Source organism: Solea solea, chromosome 20 (assembly GCF_958295425.1).
Source record: "Solea solea chromosome 20, fSolSol10.1, whole genome shotgun sequence".
Classification (NCBI taxonomy): Eukaryota; Metazoa; Chordata; class Actinopteri; order Pleuronectiformes; family Soleidae; genus Solea; species Solea solea.
The window spans coordinates 16,083,789-16,105,140 of record NC_081153.1 but is presented as its reverse complement, the minus strand read 5'-3'; the positions used below and the strand labels follow the sequence as shown (position 1 = coordinate 16,105,140).

At 40.1% G+C, this 21,352-nt stretch overlaps 3 protein-coding genes across 4 annotated transcripts in view; all 3 read right to left on the bottom strand.

Moving 5' to 3' along the window:
* Positions 1-16: 16 nt before the first annotated feature.
* Positions 17-4,046, bottom strand: LOC131447346 (nuclear transport factor 2-like). The gene is made up of 5 exons (XM_058619080.1): positions 3,922-4,046; positions 1,638-1,757; positions 1,446-1,517; positions 1,240-1,338; positions 17-247 (listed from the first exon to the last, which is right to left on the bottom strand). Exons 2-5 carry the CDS (start codon positions 1,740-1,742, stop codon positions 131-133), a joined length of 393 nt encoding a protein of 130 aa, XP_058475063.1. The 5' UTR covers positions 1,743-1,757; positions 3,922-4,046; the 3' UTR covers positions 17-130.
* A 198-nt stretch (positions 4,047-4,244) lies between these two features.
* On the bottom strand, positions 4,245-9,081 carry bloc1s4 (biogenesis of lysosomal organelles complex-1, subunit 4, cappuccino). 2 transcript variants are annotated; one of them, XM_058619155.1, is made up of 5 exons: positions 8,688-9,078; positions 7,668-7,739; positions 7,447-7,548; positions 5,520-5,645; positions 4,245-5,266 (listed from the first exon to the last, which is right to left on the bottom strand). In XM_058619155.1, the coding sequence occupies exons 1-5, from the start codon at positions 9,012-9,014 to the stop codon at positions 5,168-5,170; spliced, it is 726 nt and encodes a 241-aa protein (XP_058475138.1). In that variant the 5' UTR covers positions 9,015-9,078; the 3' UTR covers positions 4,245-5,167. The 2 variants fall into 2 exon arrangements, with proteins under 2 accessions (XP_058475138.1, XP_058475139.1); XM_058619156.1 differs by lacking the exon at positions 7,447-7,548 and having other exon boundaries at positions 8,688-9,081.
* Positions 9,082-11,059: 1,978 nt separating this feature from the next.
* pard6gb (par-6 family cell polarity regulator gamma b) overlaps positions 11,060-21,352 on the bottom strand; it is a 29,871-nt gene continuing 19,578 nt past the window's right edge. Inside the window, exon 3 of the mRNA XM_058620054.1 lies at positions 11,060-12,704. Within this exon, the coding sequence (XP_058476037.1) occupies positions 11,611-12,704 (1,094 nt within the window). The 3' untranslated portion in view covers positions 11,060-11,610. The remainder of the gene's footprint in view (positions 12,705-21,352) is intronic.

Below are 21,352 nucleotides of genomic sequence, written 5' to 3'. Positions count from 1 at the left end.
AAACGAAGGAGAAACATTAACAATACTAATAAATGTTTTTATTAGACATGAATCTACTGACACATCGGCATTATGGAGGAATTTTGCTTATGTTTTGATCTTGGCATAGTTTCAGGGCCACATATCGACGTTACACTGCAATGTTATGCACCCCCAAGCGGAACACGTCGTTTGTACAGGCCCATCCATTGTTCACGCACTTCAGCATAAACACTTGATGGAAGGCCATTGGTGGATCATCATCTGCCTGTTTGTGAGCACATGATGGGGGAAAAAAGAAGAAGCAGAAATTAATTTTAAACTATTCAAAATAATTTTACATTATATGCCATATTAACAATAAAACACCATCACTGAGAGGAACAAGTTAGTCTGACATCACTCATGAAACGCCATTTATTCATCATATTATTTGTACAAAAATTATATTTTCATTCAGTGCTCACAACCGTTTTCAAAAGATACAATTTTTGTTATTATTCATTAAAACCCAATTTATAAGAAATAATGCTCTACTCTGTCGTTACACATGTATTGTCATCATAATACATTCAACAACACTTATTTCCGCAGTATTTCTATTGCACTAAACTGTAATTGAATTTTGTATCATATTGTGTAAACTTTTGGATGATATTCAGACACTGACTACTTATGATGTAGTTTAAAAGTTGAGAAGATTTGTTCAAATTATTGTGGCAGTCTAACTAATAACTGTCACTAACAAGGTAATAACACTGGAAAGTAACAGCGAAAATGTAAATGCAGAATACGAAACACGTTTTAATGCCAGGTGTATTGACTCAGATAAGATGTAGTTTGATTAGTCCTCCACAGAGGAACTGGATTAGAAAAAAATAAAATAACGAATCCAAACGTCCATACTTAGCCCTTGCCAACTCATATCTTCACCACTATCCTGTCTCGAAAACAGGGTTGGGGGAAACTGTAAGACTTTGTGCAGAATAAATAATATAAAGCCTACATTAGCAGAACCACAAAGTGGTTTGGTCTGTTATGTTGTTGCCAACTAGAAAGCAGTGAATCTGCTCCGAGTATCACTGTGGCAGAAACACATGCTGTATCGTCGTTGGTTCTGCTACTGTGTTCTCTGGACCTTAATGCAAGAAGCATTAGATTATTAGATATTTTAAATTGCAATGCCAGATAAACAAATGATTAATACACCCTCCCCTTCAGCTGATTAATTTAACACATTTGTACACAAATAAAGCTTACCTTTAACTGTCCAAACACCATAATTAGGACACAACTATCTATTGTAGGTTGACAGTCTTGTTTGGTGATAATGTGCTTAATAAACTGAAAAGGCAGGCTCTGTGGATTGGAGAAAGAATAAAAATAGGAATCTTGATTAGTTCAAGAAAGTGAAAAAAAAAAAAAAGGATTAGTGTTAGTGTTAAAACTACAAACATAATACTTACTGCTAGTTTGCCTCCAATTGCTTCTTTCCCTCTATAAGTTGTTCCTTCCCAAGTCAAAAAAGCATCAGGAGACTAAAAAAAAACACAGGGAGATGCATACATTTGAACTAAAATCCTGAATTATGAGAAACACCAGCAACTTTAGTGAAGGGTTAGCTGGATGGAATGTGGTGATGTTGCAAGCAAACGTACATAAAGTTCACCGAGGCCCTTCCGGTCAGTGTTGTCAAATTGGCTGTAATAGACCTTGACAAATTCCTCTCCAAGGGTCTGCCACATTTCTTTCTCACAAGCCATGGGAGAAGCTTAGACCTGAAAGAACAAAGTCATGTCTTGTTATTGGCTCGTAGGTAGAAAGGCAAGCAACTCATACACAGTCACACACACAGCACAAGTATTATTACCAATGATAGGGGAAAAGCTCAGACCGACTGAAGTCTTAGTTCACACTGATTGAATTTCTTTTTGTGGATTTGGAATCCACAAACAGCAGAGCATAGTGACAAAGAAGCACCTAAATAATTTCTTCAATTATTCGCCCAACATAGTTTTTACGCTACTCTTATATTATTGAATAAATCTCTTATTGAATACTCAAAATTCAGGTCTCTCAATTTAGCATTCTGACAGTTAGTCATACGTAGCTGCACGGCTGGATTAAATTACAACTCAATAGCAATGTGCATTGTCAAAGGCATTTTCACACAGACAATAAAAGCAAACAGGTCAATTCAATAAGTATGAATTTCAATTTCTGATACACCGTCAACTTGGATGGATTTTGATGAAACTTTCTAGGGTTGTTGGTAAAAGTCTAAGAAATTATTTTATTTGGTGTGACACAGACCTTGATTTAGTATATTAACACTGTGGGGAAAGTGAGCAGTCCTGATGAACTGGACTGCTTTCTCTAACAAAACCTACAAACAAAAAACATTGCTGGTTAAAGCTACAGCTGCTATGTGCCTGTGTGTGAAAGGCTTCAAGAGCTCAAAATGTTATAAACAGTAATGGGACAACACTTTATGCTCCATACTGGGTTATTATTGCCGTTCCTGGGGAAAACAAGGTATATTCTCAATCAGAAAGTACTATATACATGATATTGTTCTTTACTTCAATACTATCATATTTGAGTTACTGTATAGGGGTGTGGGGAAACGTGTACAAAAGCAATATTCAACCAACATATATATAATGCAGAAAAGGGCCATCAGATTAATAAATCATGCTATAGAGACAAACACAAATGAACGCTTCATAAAAATACAAGCTATAAAATCAGATTCTGATCTGATTCAGTTAAAAACTGCGCAAATAATATTCAGAGCAAGAAATAACTTACTTAAAATAAAAGACATTGTTTTCAGAGAGACAAGGGGGATATAATTTAAGAGTGAAACTAAATGCTAGGGCAACTTTAGAAAGTATGTGTTTCAATTTCGGGGGGTTAAATTATGGCACAGTCTAACAGATGAATTAAAGCAGATGTAAAAACATTAATCAGTTATTAATCAGTTCAAAGAATATACACAATCCAAAATTTAAATAAATATCAGGATGAAGAACAGCAGGTTAATCCAGGACGGTGACAGAAATGGTAGCGTTTAAAGCCAGACATATTCTTGTGTTGTACTGAGAACAAAGTATAAAATACTGTGTAAATATTTGGTGACGGGACAGTAATAGAAATGTTGTAGGTACATATAACCTTATACTTCTGCCTCCCCCATTTCAAACATGTGACAAGATGTAAATGTGTTGTCATTATTGAAATAACCTATGTATCTTGACGACACAAAAACGTAGCAAAGTATTTCCTTTCTATTGACTTGGAGACTGAATAAAGATTTGTCAAATCTATAATTCTTTTTTTGATACGAATGGCTGCTTATTAAATGTGTAGTACATTAATACATAATCCGATGACCCTGTAATAATGTGAATATTTTGTCTTGGAACGTCAACATCGTGACGCCACAGTGTTGCCTGCCGATTGGTTTGTCACGTACGCGCTATGAACTGTGGGTAATTGTCTCCGGCAAAGTGTGAGAGAAACGGAAAATTAGTCATAAAATCCACAAAATGGACGCATATACGAGTCTACGAATCCATATGTTAATATATCAGGATTGAGTCCATCGCTACACGCCACCCAAGCAACGTGATATCAACACGGTTTACCGTACTTAACCCGATGTATGACAACTTATTATGATGTAAACGGGAGATCCAGATCAGTCAAAAAGTGGCAACAATGCTAGTCTGGTCATGTGTAAACACACCGCCGCCGACACAACTTCACTAGCACACTAACTTTATGCTCTCTTTACGTATCCGTGAGCACGCAAAATGGCTTCACTTTGGGACCGCCTCGTTTTATTCGCCTCAATATAACCGAGTTACTGTGTCAAGGAAATATTTTATCTTTGAAAGCAACGTACTCCAAAATGACAACTTAATTTCGTTAACTTACTTTTACAATCTGGGGGGATAACCAGCGTGGAGGCTATGGTAGTCGATCCCGTTGGAGGAAGAACACCCAGTTCCCGCTTCCTCCAAATTAAGACGTAGACATGACGCCACCTGCAAACTGACCAATGAGGCCACACGGTGCTTTGAATACTGTGGTGCCCTGAGTTTAGCCTAGCAGGAGCTAGCCCCCAAAGCCCGAGCCAAAACAACGTCAGCGTCTTCCTTGAACACCAGTGACTTCTATTTAGTCTGCAGGGATTGCAAAATTGCCTATACAAAGTTGCCTTTACATTACATGATTAAAATAAAAACATAAATCAAACACAAGGTTAAAATGAAACATTTATTTCAAAGTTTTGGCAAATCATGAATCAAATCATTTATCACTGCTCTGCCCATTATTATTTGTTGAAAGTGAAAGGGCTACATCACATCTCTAAGGTGTGGTTTTCTTTGAAGGATGAGATCCAGCTTTCCTCCAGTTTTTGGTATAAAACTCACTCCATCTCAACTGAGTCACTGGCCCAAACTTTGAGTAATCAGATGGTCTGGCTTGTAAATCTAACATACAGCATCAATAGTGTGCTTTTTTCTTTTTTGAGGAAAGGTGCCATTTAAAAATGTAGCTTTGTATCAGCAGGACAGCTGTCATCAAAGGTTAGTAGTATCAGGCTAGCAATAGGGTGAATATATTTAAGTGGAAGACAAATACAGGTGAAAGTAAATATTGCTTGGGGGAAAGCGATAATTTACTAAAAAATAGGGCTTGATTCATTAGAGCATGTCAATTTTTTTTTTTTTACAAATACTGGTAATAGGAATGTAATTTATAAAAAGGCTGGGTTCATCCTTCATGTATTATATCTTAAAATCTTAACAGCATTTCCTATTGTACCTTCTTTACAGTGGGATGACTCTGTCCTCTTGTCACACTTAACAACACACATTGTTCTCTTCACAATTAGTGAAATAAGGACCGACAGGGTATAAGACCCATTGAGGCACATTTCAAACTACTTTTGCTCAGTTCAGTGCTTGTTGCTGCCAGGGAAACAACACTCAAAAGTGCAGTGTCTTCACACTCTCTCGCTTCCAGTGACTTGTTCAGATAGGCTACTATTGCTTTGTTGAGGCCACTGCATCAACAGATCCTCTTGCAATGGATGGCAGTAAAAGTTGTCTCTATACTTTCACCCACACAGGCCTCTGTGGTTAGAACCAAGTTTTGTGTCCAGTGTTGAGGTGTGTCATTGCTCTGGCTGTGATATGAAATAATCATCTGTTCGGAACACACTGGGGATATCTTGACGCTGATGTGGTGTTGATCTTCTCGGGCTGGCTGGTTTCTGTCAATAAACACACACAATTTTATCCCCCTTGACCCTGGAGTAGTTGGATTAGAAACTACTGTACTTAGAATAATTATAAATGTGTTAATAACTCATTAGGGGGTCTCAGGCATGTTCAGCACAGTGGTAGGAAAGACAGTTACACACTTTATGTCACCACTTACACAAGTAGAAGTATATTCATTGATACTATTAAAGCAAACTGTCAGTGTGACACTACAAATTCAAAAGTACATGAAAGAGCTCTTACATGCAAGAAGCCTGGGATGCGAAGGATCTTTTTGAAAGCACTCGGTAGTGTTCCAAGTTCTCCCTCTGCCTGCATGACTTGCTCCTCCATGGCGTTGACATTAGCGCCCACCATCTTCACGAAGGACTGTAGGCACATCAGAATATCATGTCAAAAAGCCGATACAATCAAAATCCATCCATCTTCTACTGCTTTATCCTGCACGAGGGTTGCAGTGGGTGCTGGTGCCAATCTCAGCTGACATGACATGGTGAAAGGCAGGGAACACCCTGGACATACAACCATCAAACTCACACCTATGGTGAATTGTGTTCAATTTGCCTAATCTCCAAATCTGCATGGAATGTGGGAAGAAACCAGAGAACCCAGAGAAAACCCACGCACACATGGGGAGAACGTGCAAACTCCATGCAGAAAAGCCCTTGCTCCGACCGGTTTGTGAACTAGGAATGTCCCAATACAACTTTTTCACTTCCAATACGATACCGATATTGCAGCCTTGAGTATTGACCGGTACCGATATCAATCCGATACGATGTCAGCACAAATCATACATACTTTAATTACTTATTATGTAGTGTGGAATGTTAGAAGAAAAAGTTTGAGGAAAAACTGACCCATTTATTATCAACCAATAGGTTACATACATTTTAACCTTCAACATAAGAATATTTGATTTTTTGCCATGTTAATTTTGTACAGTCTATGGTTAATTTCACCAGGAGGAAAGTACCAAGTGCTAACAGGGGTGTTTTCAGAGCACCCGTGTTTCACAGGTAACAGTGTGTCTTCAGAGAACACCCCCCTTGTTTTCACTATTTTGGATTAGCCCAACCCACACAGGGTGAGTGACTCGTCCCGCAGGTAAACCCGGAACCCGGAACCCGGGGACCGGCCCCGCAGATGTACTTAGCTCCGTGTGTGGAGCTTCAGGACACATTTAAAACACAGAAAGCTCTTGCAATGGCTGGTTTTTGGGGTATCATTTACAAACGGAGGCTGTTGAAAGTCGACAGGTGGTGCTGGTTTATGCAATAATGTTGTTTTAGCAGCTCGCCTCAGGATGAGTGTGGTTCCAAATGGCTCGCACACACGCTGTTGTTGTGATCATGTGGGCTCTACATATATCCAACACACAGAGCCCACGTGATCATAATGGCGCTGCTGGATAGAAGTGCTGGAGTGGAATGGACTGCTTGTAACAGAGCGCTTATATCAGAGATTTTAGAGCCAGTCCGATATAATCCGATACTCATTTTTTGGCTGATATCGGATATAGGTCAGCCAAAAAATTAGCGATATCCGATATCAATATCGGATCGGGACATCCCTATCGTGAACCTTAGTCTTTTTGCTGCAAAGGCAAGAGTACATCAATTGTGTGGGTACAATAAAATTCCATCATGAGGAAATAACAGTCAAAAAACAAAAGTTTAGATAAGAGCATACAGTGATTTGTTTATAGTACCAAGAGTCAGTGTCAAACTGTTTAAAGCTTTCATATAATATCAAAATCACAAGTAAAAAATGTACAGTAAACAGAAGAAAGAAAAATAGTTATAAACACTGTCTAGGTCTTTAACACAAGAAATGGAAGGATGACAAATATCACTATGTAGTTTGTATCGCAAAAGCTTATAAGTTATTATGTTTTGCTCACTGATTTCTCTATGTGTGCCTGAAATATTTCAAAACCAAATCATGCTGCATCCCAAGACCAGTGTAATAATTTCCATTACTAAAGTTATGAAGAAAAGAAAGCAATCTCTTTCCATTCTTGTAAGAGACTTGAAATAAACACTGCCAAAAGCTTCAATTTCTTTCACTCACATCCTACATTTCATGTTACATTACCTTCACAACCCCTTCAGTATGACTTTGAAAAGTTCTAAACAAACTATTTTGTACAGAAAATGGTGACACTCACCTCTAACTTATCAATTTTCCTGTATATTTGTCTCATTTCATCAGACTTCTGCTGGATTTGAGGTAGGTTTTCGTTCACTATCTGGGAGGTATCGTTACGGATCTAGGGAAAAACACCAAAGGATGCACAGGACAAATAAGTATGAGATAGGGTGCACTCATAATAACCTTTTTAATAACACATAAGCATATTGTTTCACAGCCCGACCTACAGTATCTTACCATATCCAGCATTCCAACAAATTCATCTACTCTTGTCAGCATTTCTTCCAGGCTCTTCTCCAGGCACATGATCTAAAAAGAGAAATCATTGAAAGAAAAGGTTTGAAACAATACACATCTATAAACCATGTAGAAACAAACTAACACACTACACAACGATTGCAATGAGCCATCCAGTGGACTTCAAATTCAATTCCCCACAACAATTTAAACTGGAATTGACAAAAAGCACTTAAATTGTTTCAGCAAGGACCACAAGGCCAAAACACAGGGGGCTTTGTCTTCCTACAGAGCCAGCAAACACACTCAGTTTCCCAATACACTGTCCGGTGTCATGCATATCCAGTTAATGTCAACTCATAAGTGACAGTGAGCTGGTCAGTCAACAATCTTAAGAAAAAAAAAAAAAATTACACCAAACAATTAAGATGGAAGTGAGATAGGGGAGTTTGGGAGTTTGGGATTTTCATTCTATTTAAATAACTCTGCTTTGAAAAATATTGTGTAATATTACCACATGTGTTAGTATGTAGTCTGGTTGAAATCCAGATCAAAATCATGAAGCATATGCAATATTACTTATTTTTGAAAAACATTCCTAGTTTCAATTGTAGCTGCTTTATTTTTAAATCTCATTTACAACCTCTCTGGCTATAGCTTCAAACAATGACACTATAACAGTAACACATAGTGCTTCTTATCCTGTGATAAAATGTGATTATAACTGGATATCCCAAATATCCCAAAAATCCCAAAACCCCTTCCCAGAAAGAGGACAGGCAAACAAACTTCTGCGCTAGAGGAGGATTTTTCACAAGCTGGCAACCCACAGCCAATTCTTCACATTTAGCTTACAGCTTATCACTAAACAATTAGCACATTAACAAGTTAACCATTTATTAAGTTAAGAATTACAACTTGAACCCTTAATAATCTGTGTAGTGTCACAAAAGGCTAATGTTAACGTAGCTAGTTAGTGTGCACAGTGCCTCGGTAGTTGGAAAAGTCCGCAGTACAAACCTCTTCTCCGGCTGTTGACCTGATGTAGGACGAGTAGCTGAGCGCCGTGTGTCGCAGGAGCTCGTCGTCCTGCTCCTCCGAGTGTTGTTGGCTCGTCGACCCGGGCTCTGCTGCCTCGTCAAGGCTCGGGCTTTGGGAGATAACTAGGTTAGCTGCGTTCGCCCCGAAGCTGGGGCTCTGCGACACGGTGCCGCTGCTGAGGATTTCGCTCACCATGGACAAACTGCTCGCACTTTGGGAGACGATGCCGCTGTCTCTGCTGATCTCAGCACTGGACTCCTCCAGCGGAGACAGGAGGCCCACTCTATCAACCAGCTGATGCTCCATGTTTCCTCTCTGCTTGAGCTACTGCCGTGTTTTGCCCGATCAACTGACCCCACAGATCACGTGTGGACTGTGCGGCCGACGGTGGCTCGTAAGGGTCAAAGCAGCGCAGCACACACAATCATTCAATAATATTCTATTTTAAACTCATTTTCAGTTCACCAAATATACTACTACTAACACCAGCACCACCACGACCACCAACAAAAATTATAATAATCATTTATTTATTTATTTATTTATGTGAATATACAACCAACCATATTATTGTCTTATATACTACTTATATGTCTCTTCTTTCCCAAATACAGTGCATAAGTCCATTTCAGAAAAATAAAACCGAAATCAAACACTAGGATCACCAATATTTATCAGATATAAAACCATATCTTGAGTGTATTTGATAAGAATTTCAGAAATAGCTGTTAAGTGACATCAAATTAATAATATAATCAAGTTTGGAATATGTTTTTAAATGTACTTTTACGCTTTCCCACTGATGTGATTGTCCTGTCATTCATCGAAATATGCAAATGTGAATATTTCAGAAACCTGTTGTTGATTTCCTGTGCTGCACAGTATGTCCTTTTAATCTTGACCAGCAGATGGCAGCCAGAGTCACTACATGACAGCCTGATACATTTAACTTAAGAACAATAATAATACAATAACTTATACCCTTGAACGCACAAACTTTCCAACAGAAGGGGATGTAGAGATGGATTCCAGGATTCAGCATCCTCTTTAATCCATGTGATTGATAGTCAGTGCTAAATCACTGAAAGTAAAGACAAACGGTGTGACTCTCAGGGTTTGGGGTCTCCCAGTGTACAAACTACAATCAAAGCCAAAACCAGAGCCAGACCAGCTGGATGTTTGAGCAGCGCTGCATGCCGAGTAAACACAGCACACCAGCATTCATTAGCGGGGAGGTGAAAGGGGTTTGCTGCTGCTGGTGGGCGTCTGACCCGAGACAAAGCTGCATTCCTTGTGCACATGCAGGGCAGACGGATTGTCTGTATCAAACAGTCAGAGGGTGGTAAAGACTGATTGGGTCTGAAAATTAGAAAAACAACTTTCGGACATTTTGTCTTCACTCTATGACATCTGGAGCAAATCACTTAGTGTTGAAACTTGACCTTTGCGTCTTACCCACTCAACCGCTCAACCTGATTATTGCTGTTGCATTAAGCTTCTGATTTGCATGTTGTGAGTGAGGTTAAAGTGAGGATAAGCAACACTAACAGCGCACTAAATTAGTCTCATCTGTTCATCACCTTTGAATAACTACACTGTTGCTTAAACATAGTATATTTTGTTATTTAGTCATGAGGTGACTGCACTGCCATTAAAGATGACAGATTAAGATGTTTTATAGTTAGTCAATTCCCCGTTCCCAGATGCCTCTGTTGGTGAAGAAGTGAGATGTCATGCTCTGCTGTGATTATTCATTCTGCTGACTGTCAGCAGTTGAGACTGAAAAGTCAAAGTGGTTCTGAGGGTGTTGAATCCTAAGGTATGTGCTGTTCCAGATAGTTTTCCCTCCTCAAACCCAGCCATGGTGAGTTGTGCAAATCAATTTCAAATGAAGCTGCACCCACTGCATGTTTCTTTGCCATAAAAATTTGAAACCAATTACATTTCAGCAAATTAACGCACTCACACTGTGACCGAGTTATGAAAGTGGGGAATTGAATTAAGATTTGATTTATGACAAATTAAAGTCACACAAACGTTCTTCTCTCAATGTGTTTCTAATCATTCAATTTAAAGTCATTTAAAGTCTTGATGCATTAATGACAATCTTCTGTTAAAAATACTGAATAGATAATTACTATTAAAAACACATCCAACTCCACATAGTCCTCTAGACTTGAGCTCTAATATCTACATCATTACAATTTTGCATAGTTTTAGCTACTTAAACAGTTGCGATTATTAAGAAGCGACTGTGAGATCAGAACCGTTAAACCACACATGACTGTGCAAATCTGTGATCACTGGCTTTAAAATGACGCCAGACAAAACATTACTAGTTTGCAAAAGTGTCAGAGAGAATAATTTATTGGAACAGATACAAGAATTTGATCGAAAAGCATCAATGCATAAAAGACCTATTAAAAAAACAAACTCATACTCTACACAGCATGTATCAGAATATAAGAAATATAAATTTACTCTTTAAAAACATCCAAAAGCAACCCAAAGTTGGTCCCAGTAATAAGAATGAAAAGGTTTTTGTAAAAGTGGTCACTAACAGGAGACGCCGTGCTGTGGGCACATTCAGAACTCTCGGATACAGTGGACTCGCCTAAAAACTGTTATTTGTTCTGATGCTTATTACATACATACGTACACATTTTTTTCCATGTAAGACAAAACAATCTTAAAGAGACAGAATATATACATGTTCCTTGATTCCTGGCTTGAAACTTCCTTTTATCAATGATCTTATAAAAACAAAACAAATACAAGTTACTGAATTAATATCTGGAAAAAAAACAACAACCCACTGCTCATATGTATCCAGCCTGGTGTTCCAGTTTAAGTCTCTGAGCAGTTTGGGATGTTGGAGTCTCTGAGTGTGTGGGTCTGAGTATTATAGTGTGATGACGGTGCCATCCTCCTCCACCCCTCCCCTGGGCAGCGCGAGACTGTGCCGTGGGTCCGTTTTCAGGGAGCTGAGGATTTTGTGCAGGCTGCCATTGCTGTGACGGAGGGCTGGGTTGCTACTGTGATGCGGGGGCTGTACGTGGTGGAGACTGTGCTGGGACTGTTGGTGCAGGCTGTGCTGGAGGTTCAGGTCTCTGTGGAGCTGGTAGCTGAGGCTGCTGTGTTGTTGTTGGTGGTGGTGGTGGTGAATGTGGTGGGTTCCTCCGTTGAGGCTCGGCTGAGAGCGAAAGGAGGCAGTGGAGACGACCGACGAAGGACGAGTGGGAGGGCTGGGAGGTGCTGCGAGGCCCGTCACTGTTGTTGGCGTCTGCTGTTGTGTGCGAGACACAGTGGACGCCAGGGAAGCACTTGATCTCTGAGACGGCCGCTTGATGCTGCTCTCGATGACAATGTCTGCGTCCTCGTCACTCTCCAGATCATCTTGGTAGCCATGTGCTCCCGAGGACATCACTCCCACGGAGGCCACCGACAGACTTGGATAACCAGTCGACCCGCCGCTATCGGACGATTGTCCTGAGCTGCCCGATATCCTGCTGCTTCGGACCACATTATTGCGCTGGTTCACAGGCTTGACCGTCACGATCAGGTTGTGGCTGTTGGCGATCATCATATCCGTCACCTGATCCAAGGACTTTCCAGTCACTTCAATGCCATTCACCTCCAGCACCTCATCATTAACTGCCAGCAGACCAGTGCTTTCCGCCAACCCTCCAGGCACCAGCCGGGATATGAAGATGCCGGGGACTTTCTCCAGCCCGTGTGGCGTCACCCGCACGCTGGTTCCATCTCGGATGTAAAAACCCAATGGTTTGTCTGAGCCGTGGCGATACAGTCGGACGCGGCGGTGAGACTCAGGCAGGATGTCCACATCGATGATTGAAGAGACGGGCCGGAAGTCCTGGGGCATGCCGATGCGGATGTGTGGCCGCTTGCGGTTGATGTCGTTGTTGCGCAGAGCGACCACCGCCTTCTTCTTGCGAGTTATTGTGTTGGTGCCAAAGTTAGCATAGTCGACCTCTTCTGCAAAACAAAAATAAAAGACAGAAAAACAGAAAACAGTGAGTATTTGGGGCGTCATTGCTGTAAGTGAGCAACACAGGTGGAAATCAGCGAGCTATTTGATTTCATATGCAACTCAGAGATGGCATTAAAAAGTCTGAGAGTAGCAGCAAACTGACAACATAAAAGATTCTATACGACAACTACAAAAGCCGCACACACACACACACACTCAAATTTAAATCAAACCACCTGTTGCACTAACCCATAGAGCTTGGCTCAAATCATGCACAAATGTACTTGAAAAGATTTTTTTTCCGTGAGAGAACTGCTAATCATGTGCAGAGATTTCATTCCACACGTAACCGTTTTTAAAGTGAAGCTTTAAACACCTGCTGGTTTGTCCTAATGAGGAAGAATGACAAGTCAAACCTAAGGATGAAAAATGACGTGAACATGTGAATTATATTCACATACTGCTACTGCTGAGAAGCTGTGTGTGTGTGTGTGTGTGTGTGCGCACATGTTTAGTTAAAATGCTGAGTGTGCACACTTTCCCTGCCTTTGCTAATAGAGGTGACCCACCCTTCTTCCACTAAGCTGCAGCTATAGATTCTATGTGTATTTATGCCCTAAGACACACAGGCACATACATGTATTATCCTCACAGACTTTGAACTGTAGCAAAATACAGATTGCTCCTTCATTCCTGCTACAATTAAAGTGTTTCTCCAGTGGCTTAACCAGAAAGTGAACTCAAAGTAAGACAAGACAAAACAGTGTGGAAAGAATGAGATGCGAGGGAAGATCAGTGCACTAATCTCAGTACAAGCATGACGTTTCCAACCAGAGATTTAGAACAACGAGTGAAACAATGAAAACCTTCATGCAAGACGAGATCATCCTCATAGTGAAACAGCAACTTCCTCAGAACAACATTCCAGCTGCGAAACAGCTTGGATAACATGAAGAAAGGTGTGAGAGGAATCTTCTAAGGTGTCACACTGAACAATAAAAGAAATTTGGTCAGATGTGTGCGCTGCTTGATTAAAAAAATAACTCCATAGTGCTCTAATCTTTCCTCGTCAGGCAGACAGGAAATCTGGACACAGCAAAGCCTAATGTGACAGGAAGTGAGGGTCCCCAGGCGGGAGCATCAGCTCCTGCACTGCCATGGCAACAACGATGAGTCATCTTTGCCCTACTGTGTGGACACCTGCTTTATAAAATGATCATGAGTGTCCATAGATGAGCATAATGTCATTTTTGATCCCATCTTCAGAGCACACTTAAACAAATATGGAGTCTTTGAGCATCCCTCTGACCTTGGAGGGGTGCAGATGTTTGCCATGCAGCGTGCTATGCAGTGCTGATTCATTAATATGTCCTTCTCCACCACCACTGTCGTCTCCCTTGGTCAGAGCAAAATGTTGACCGAGAAGGAGCCTGTTTAATTACAGCTTTGGAGAGGAAGTGGAATTTGTACTGAGGTTTTGGGGGACATGGTGTTTTTGGTATGTGCTCAATGTCTTTGCGTGCATGGTGAAAAAGACGCCGCTTTTTGGGTGGGGTCAACAGTAACGCAGACAATGGCGCACATGGGGAACTAGCGCTGAGAAAATACTGAAATAGTGCATTAATGTCAGCACAGCCTGAAATAAGGACAGAAGCCACAGTGCTCTGCCAACAGTACTTAATAGCTGATAAAAAAAATGGCCTGGAAAATGCCTCTTATCAGCTTTCGCTGCTTTAAAAATCAGTTTTTCATTTTTTATTTCAACTATTATGTCTGGGAAGGTTCCCAGTCATTCTGGTCATAGTCGTCTTCAGGGGTTTGCTGTAGGCAGCTGGATATGCTTAAGTTAAGTTGAAGATGTTTCACCTCTCATCCAAAAGGCTTCTTCAGTTGAGAAGAAGCCTCTTGGAGCACACTGAACCAAATATGGAGTCTCTGAGCAGAGCCAGCTGGCCCTCCAACATCACATGTCTGCCATGCAGCTCGCTCTGCAGTGCTGATTCTTTAATATGTCATCCTCCTGCGCCACCTTCCTCTCGCTTGTTCTGAGCAAAATGTTGACCAAGCAGGAGCCTGTTTAATTACAGCTTTGGAGAAGAAGTGGAAATGGTCTTGAGGTTTTTGGGGTACATGGTGTTTTCAGTATGTACTAAATTTCCTTTTGGGTGGGGTTAGCAGAAACACAAGAAGCCATTTGGATGAGAGGCGAAACCTCTTCGACTCAAATCCAGCCTGCCTACAGCTAACACCTGAAGACATCCGAGTATCACCGATCTTTTTCCTCCTTTGCCCTCACAGTTTTCTGCGCACGTTACGGCAGAAGCTGATTTGATTGAATCCAGACAAGGCATTTGCTTCAGCACTGGAATTTCAGCCACAAGTGCAAGTTTCGCTGATGGGAACCATATTGGAGGGGATTGCAGCAAAGTCTCATTACAGGTCCATGGTGTAACGCCCTCTGCTCTCCACACCCTCACCTCAGTCTGAAACCAACGGCACACCGCACACTCCACCACATCACCAGCGTTTTTAGTGGGACAGATGATCTTTCAGTCAAATCCTATGTGTACAACTATAATTACACTTCCTCCGTGTACTGTCACACAGCTGTTTTGCTAAATCCCATAAGAAGCCCATTATAGTGCAATTTATTTAAATAACCCTACATATCCAAGGACATGGCGTGAGTGTGATATATCCTACAGAATAATTGCTGAAGACTGAAGGAAATCCGAGCTTTAGTAACTTTCTGTCAATGAAGCAGCATTTAAAAAAAGTTATGTATGAATTTTTTCTTGGTGGTTTGCAGAAATGTAATTAACAATGACAAATGCATACGTCTCCCTTCCCTATGTCCATCTTTCTAAAACTATAAAAGGAAAAGTAACCAAGAGATAACACTCATCATATAGCTAATGCCATATAAGGGCAGAAGTTTGCCGCACTGATAAGTCCTTTTAAGACTTCACTTATCTACATAATTACACTGCTTGAAGTGTAAGCATGAGTACATTTTGATGGAGCATTAAAACAATGACAACAGTTGCAGGTGGAGCAGGTTCAGTGCAAATTGACACACTCACATTCAGAGAACACATGCATAACCTTTGATTTTTTTCTTTTTGATGGTTGAGTTTTGACTGGGATTCAGTCAAAAATGCTAAGAATTCACTTCCTCCAAATGTGAGAATCAGTTTCCCGTCTTTGACAAACAAACCTGGAGCTACTGTGCATTCTCCTACTGAGTAAAACCACTGGAGCGTCATGGAATCAACAAATAAATGAAATTGTTGAGGCAGAGAATCAGACTACAGTAGCAAAATCCCTGCCTGTCTATGTCTGTCTGTCTGCAGGGCTGGCATTTCTTATAATCTGGACCAAAGCATTCATCGGTCTGAAAAAAAAGGGGTTTTCCATTACAGAGTTACACACATTATGTTCTCTGTTACTGAGACGGTGTACAATTTCAGTGGTTACATTGCACACACTCCTGTAATCACATGTGACAAACAAATCCTATCAAAAATGCAAGAGAATTACTTAAAATTTCCAATAAAAAAAGGTTATTAATTACTTCAATTAAGATAAATAAGAACAGTGGCAGAACTTCCTTAACTTGCATACACACACACACAGATTGTGGTGCAGACCGAGCTGGGCTAAGTGAGCATGTTCCGGCTGATCACACAAAGGTTATCTTAACAACTCCTGACATCCCTAATCCCGGCTAGACTGAAGCATGATGGGTAAACCAACGTGAACCCGTTGATCAAACCGTGGCGAGTCAATGCCAGGCATCTGCCGGCTCAACAGCACCTTGCAACCAAATCCTATTAGAAAAACATGCTTCAATTACGTGTATTACAGTATTTCCACGATGATATTTAACAATGAATTTACTGATAATAAAAAAAAAACCCAGTTTGGATGATACACAATCGAGGAGCATAGTGGGTGCATGCATAGTGTGCATGCACCCACCAGCTGTTTGCATTTATCCTCAACTTCAGTTTGTTCTCAACTTAAGGTCGGGGGGCGGGGGGGGATAAAAATCCAGCTAATAATGATGCTAAATGCTGACGGAGACGGAAAAAACATTCATTCACTTAAAGAACATTAAACATCTGCGGTTAAGACTATCAGCGAGGGGAACATGAGAGCTCTGACACAGCTCTGTGGATAAAGAAGGAAGGTCAGAAAGTGACGGTGAGACGTAAAGGGAAGAGGTTTCATTCAGGAATACAGGCTAACCACTGGCTAACATGGCTCTAGGAGGGTCAGAGGTGAAAACCATGGCTCGTGGACACTCTTTCTTACTGTGTGTGTGTGTGTATGAGATTAAAGGAGTGTATTTCTAAAAGTTTCTGAACAGGTTGGATTAAATTTGCAGGTATACTTTTTAAATAATGTGATCCATTACCAGAATAATGTTGAATAGACCTGACAGTCATATTTGAATTAGGCAGGAAATGTATTCTGCAGACTTTTTGTGTGATACTAGTCCATTCCGGAGGATACAACTGGTATCTTTGTTGCCCCTGGTAGCTCTTGATTGTCCCAACCTGTTTTCAAGTTTACAAAGTGTGGGCAAAAGAAAAAAAAAAGAAAAAGAGTATTTGTTCCACTGCAGCCCACCTCTAGTTAAAACCAACGCTGTGAAAAGAAGGGCCCTTTAAAGTGCTACTACTTTCCATCTCCCATAAAAAGACAGGAATCTAAAGGGTTTTATGATGAGCCATTAAGGCTCACACACACACTTGTTCCTGGCAGGTCTTCTTACACTCACTACAGATTTGACACGACTGTAAACACAAGAGTCAAAAGACGATGGAAATGAACCAAAACAGAAACAAACATCCATTCAGACAAAGTAGTTCAAAACTTTTCTACGCTTCATTTCACGTGTGATGCAGTGTTGCAATATGCATAATAGTATTTATCAACCGGGGCTTTGTATTGTACGCGCACATGTGTGTGTGTTTGTGTGTGTGTGTGTGTGTGTGTGTGAGAGTGTGTGAAAGAGAGCACTGTTACCCACTGTTAGTGCGTGTGTGTTTTACAGAAGGGAAAATGTCACAACACGACTGATATGACTGGTGAGCGACACCACGATAACAACACAGACCTTCAGACTAATGATGTTTGAAAAAGGGTTTTGGGGCGGGCTTCAAGTGTGATATTTCACACGGGACTCTGTGAAAGTGGGCTCACTGAGTACCTGCGCTGGCAGTGGAAATATCATGAAGAAGCTATATGACCTTCATTTATGAGTGATTTGTGGGCACATGACTGCACATGTGTAAATGAATGAAAATCTAATAATCCAATATAATTCACTTTTATTTTACTTTAAGATACTTTTAGTATTAGTGGTCACAAATGTAACTACAGCATAACATAACTACAGTAGCGATCTAAAATGTTTATATTATTAAATGTGCATTATCATTATAATATTTGCCGTGAATTGCATTTGCTCATATTAAGCAAATTCATTTTGTGTTTCCTTTTTATTATAAAGTTTATGTTTCGTGTATTTTCCTTACTAAATCTTCATAACGGGTACAATCTATTTGAGGACGACAACTTTTGTAATTTTCTTGAATTCAAAAGCTATTTTCTGGATCACAAGTTTATTAACTTGTTTTTTTAAGAGTGAAAATACTTTTTATTACAATCGTGTGAGACTTGGTGTGGAGGTGACAACATCAACACCCTGCTAATGGCTTTAGAGGTGGCCCCTCGAGGGTGTGACCCGCCTGGTGATGATATTTTTACTCGGTGATATGACCCCGAGCACCAGCAGCTTGGCCGAGCAACTTTGCAAAACACAATCTCCTTTCAAACGGCTTCACAGAGGCAGTGACTACTGTGGCGACCCCGGACCATGCGGAGAGATAAATTAAGCACATATGAAATTCTAATTAAATGCTAGAATTAACATCTTGATTTAGGAACAGTAGCCTGGGTAATTTCTGCCACTAGGGGTCTCTCAATCAGAACAATAAGAGAATGACAAAAAATCCCAGTTCATAGGACTATGAACTAGTTCTATGGGGAGAGCTTCCACCGCAGAATCTGCAGCAAATGGCAAAAATTCAAAAACAACACAAGAACTAACGTAGTATTGAATATTTCCTTCCTTACTGTAGTGTGTCGTGGGGGTGGGGGGAGAGATTTCATTAAAAAGTGACTAAAGTAAAAAGGTCAGTTACCTCGAGTAGAAATACAGATTCCTATTGAAATACACCATTCAACAAACTGTATAACACACATTACATTACAGTCTTGTTTTTAGATATTTTACTGCAGAAGTTTCACCTATTTAATGGAAAGTGCTGTTAAGCAAATAAAGTACAACTTTACCATAAACTGTATAAAAACCCTACATGGATTATGAAAAAAAGTGCATAGTCACTACAGCTGAAAAAAGGCCACCTTCTTAATGCTTTAAAAGTTACTGTCGTGGAAGTTGTTTTTTTTTCCAACATGAATGATGTTAAAAACATCAGTTCATGACTGTTCTCAAACTCAACAACCTCAGGCTTGATGTTGTGTCTATTCTGCTACAGTCCATCTACGCAAGTGACATTCCTGCACCCCAAACCCCCCCCCCCAAGCTTCCATCATGATCCCCGGCCAAGCGTGACAAAGCGCTAAGTGACAGGAGAGACCATAGACTGGGGAGAGAAAGAGACGAAGCACACACACACACACACACACACAGGGAATAGAGATGGCCCCTGCTGCCTTTTGCATTAGGTCACTGGATGCTGTGGCAGTGGGCTTCATTCCCGGGCCCCACAGACACACACATACACACGCACCCACAGCTGGAAGCCCCTCACTTTCAAAACCACCAGGAATATGGCGTCAAGTAGAACGGGGTGAAACAGCACATGACAGAACAGAGCTATGGCGGTGAGAATGAGGCAGCCCATTTCAATGCTGCAGATTAAAGTGTATGCACTGTAAATATATATATACATATACATATATATATATATATATACATATATACACATATACATATATATACATACATATATATATATACATACATATATATACATATATACATACATATATGTATATATGTATGTATATATATATATATACATACATATATATGTATATATGTATGTATATATATATATATACATATATACATAAATATATATATATATATATACACATATATACACATATATATATATACACATATACATATATATATATATATATATATATATATATATATAAATATAAAAAAACACTGATACATTACTCCCCTTTGTACATTTGTATTTTTTGACCCGTTTGGATTAGAAAGGACATAATTAAATGAAATGCAGAGAGCTTTTTTATCTCCTCGAGCGTGGGTTCACAAAAAGTTGTTCCTCACGACTCTCCAGTGGTTTCATACATCAAATCCAAACACAATCCAACAAAATAAAACTGAACAGCAAATGTCTACATATCCTTCCAATAAAATGGAACTGTAGCAAAATACAAAAAATGCACTTCTGTTTAGTTGCAACAAAATGCATGGAGCCCCTTCCAGTGGGAACGACATGTAGAAATGCATAGGATAAACCAAAACAATTAGTAAATGAGTATTCTTGGACGTCTCCTCTCTTCCGTGTTGGAGACGCCTGGGAAGTCTATCTATGCTCGGGGCCCGACTGCTGCCAAGACATCCAGCTAGTACTAACATGGAAAAAAAGAATCCAGACAGAACAAAGATGGACTTTTTTTAAACATGCAAACATATTTCACATTCTTGCAGGGATGGTTGAGGCAGGGCCCGGGTGGAAATTTGGAGAAGCTCGATAAACGTACGTCTTTAAAAATCGAAGGCTTCTCTGAAAGTCTGGGTAGGAACTTACTGGAACAGTCTAGTGATCTTGTGCATGCTCTGTTATTTTAGGTGCACACAAAAGAGAGAGTGATCATAAAGACAATGCTTAAAAAGGAACTAAATACCTCCGTATTTAAATTTGTAAAGCTACTTTATATGTATACAGTGAGGTACAATACATTTACCTGATTGCTCCAGTTACTAATTAATTCAGTTCATGAGTTGCTTAATTACATTTCCAATATATTAGTACTTTGAAGAAGGTATTTTACTTGAACTATGAATGATTCCAAAAAAAGATCACATAGATATCATGGCTCTATTACTTTCTTCTGATTATTACCAACTATTTGTTATGCAAGTAGTTGGTACTTAAGTGAGGAAGTATCTCATTTCCAAACCTGTGCAGATTTGTGACTGCATCTTGCACAGTTCTCGTGCTGTTGCAGTTACAAAATCTGTCCAAAACAGACAGACGAACCCTTGTATGCAAAACTCCTTCATTTTGCCATAGTGACACAGACTCAAAAGACATAAAGGCACAAAACATTCAGTAAATAAGAGCGTCAAGTGAAACCATTTTCTAAGAGAACGCAACAAAGCTGTAGCATACATACAGTATATGTTTCACTTAGCACACACACACTGCCTCCACTCATTTCACTACTAGTTACTGCAGCACACTGCAGGGGCTGAACTGCACATCTGGGACAAGTTAAATGGAGCTGCCTCGTCTGCTTCTCAGTGTGGTGGAGAGAGAGAGTCACAGGTTTAAGATTCGCTACAGGTATC

What these genes read in the sequence shown, in the direction of transcription:
- LOC131447346 (XM_058619080.1), bottom strand. Translation starts at nt 1,742, where the DNA reads ATGGCTTGTGAGAAAGAAATGTGGCAGACCCTTGGAGAGGAATTTGTC. An exon ending in AGGGCCTCGGTGAACTTTAT is followed by an intron (nt 1,518 to 1,637) that starts GTACGTTTGCTT and finishes GTTTTTTTTTAG; the next exon opens with TCTCCTGATGCTTTTTTGAC. An exon ending in TGGTGTTTGGACAGTTAAAG is followed by an intron (nt 248 to 1,239) that starts GTAAGCTTTATT and finishes GCTCACAAACAG; the next exon opens with GCAGATGATGATCCACCAAT.
- bloc1s4 (XM_058619155.1), bottom strand. Translation starts at nt 9,014, where the DNA reads ATGGAGCATCAGCTGGTTGATAGAGTGGGCCTCCTGTCTCCGCTGGAG. An exon ending in GGTCAACAGCCGGAGAAGAG is followed by an intron (nt 7,740 to 8,687) that starts GTTTGTACTGCG and finishes TTCTCTTTTTAG; the next exon opens with ATCATGTGCCTGGAGAAGAG. An exon ending in GGAAAATTGATAAGTTAGAG is followed by an intron (nt 5,646 to 7,446) that starts GTGAGTGTCACC and finishes ATGTGCCTACAG; the next exon opens with TCCTTCGTGAAGATGGTGGG.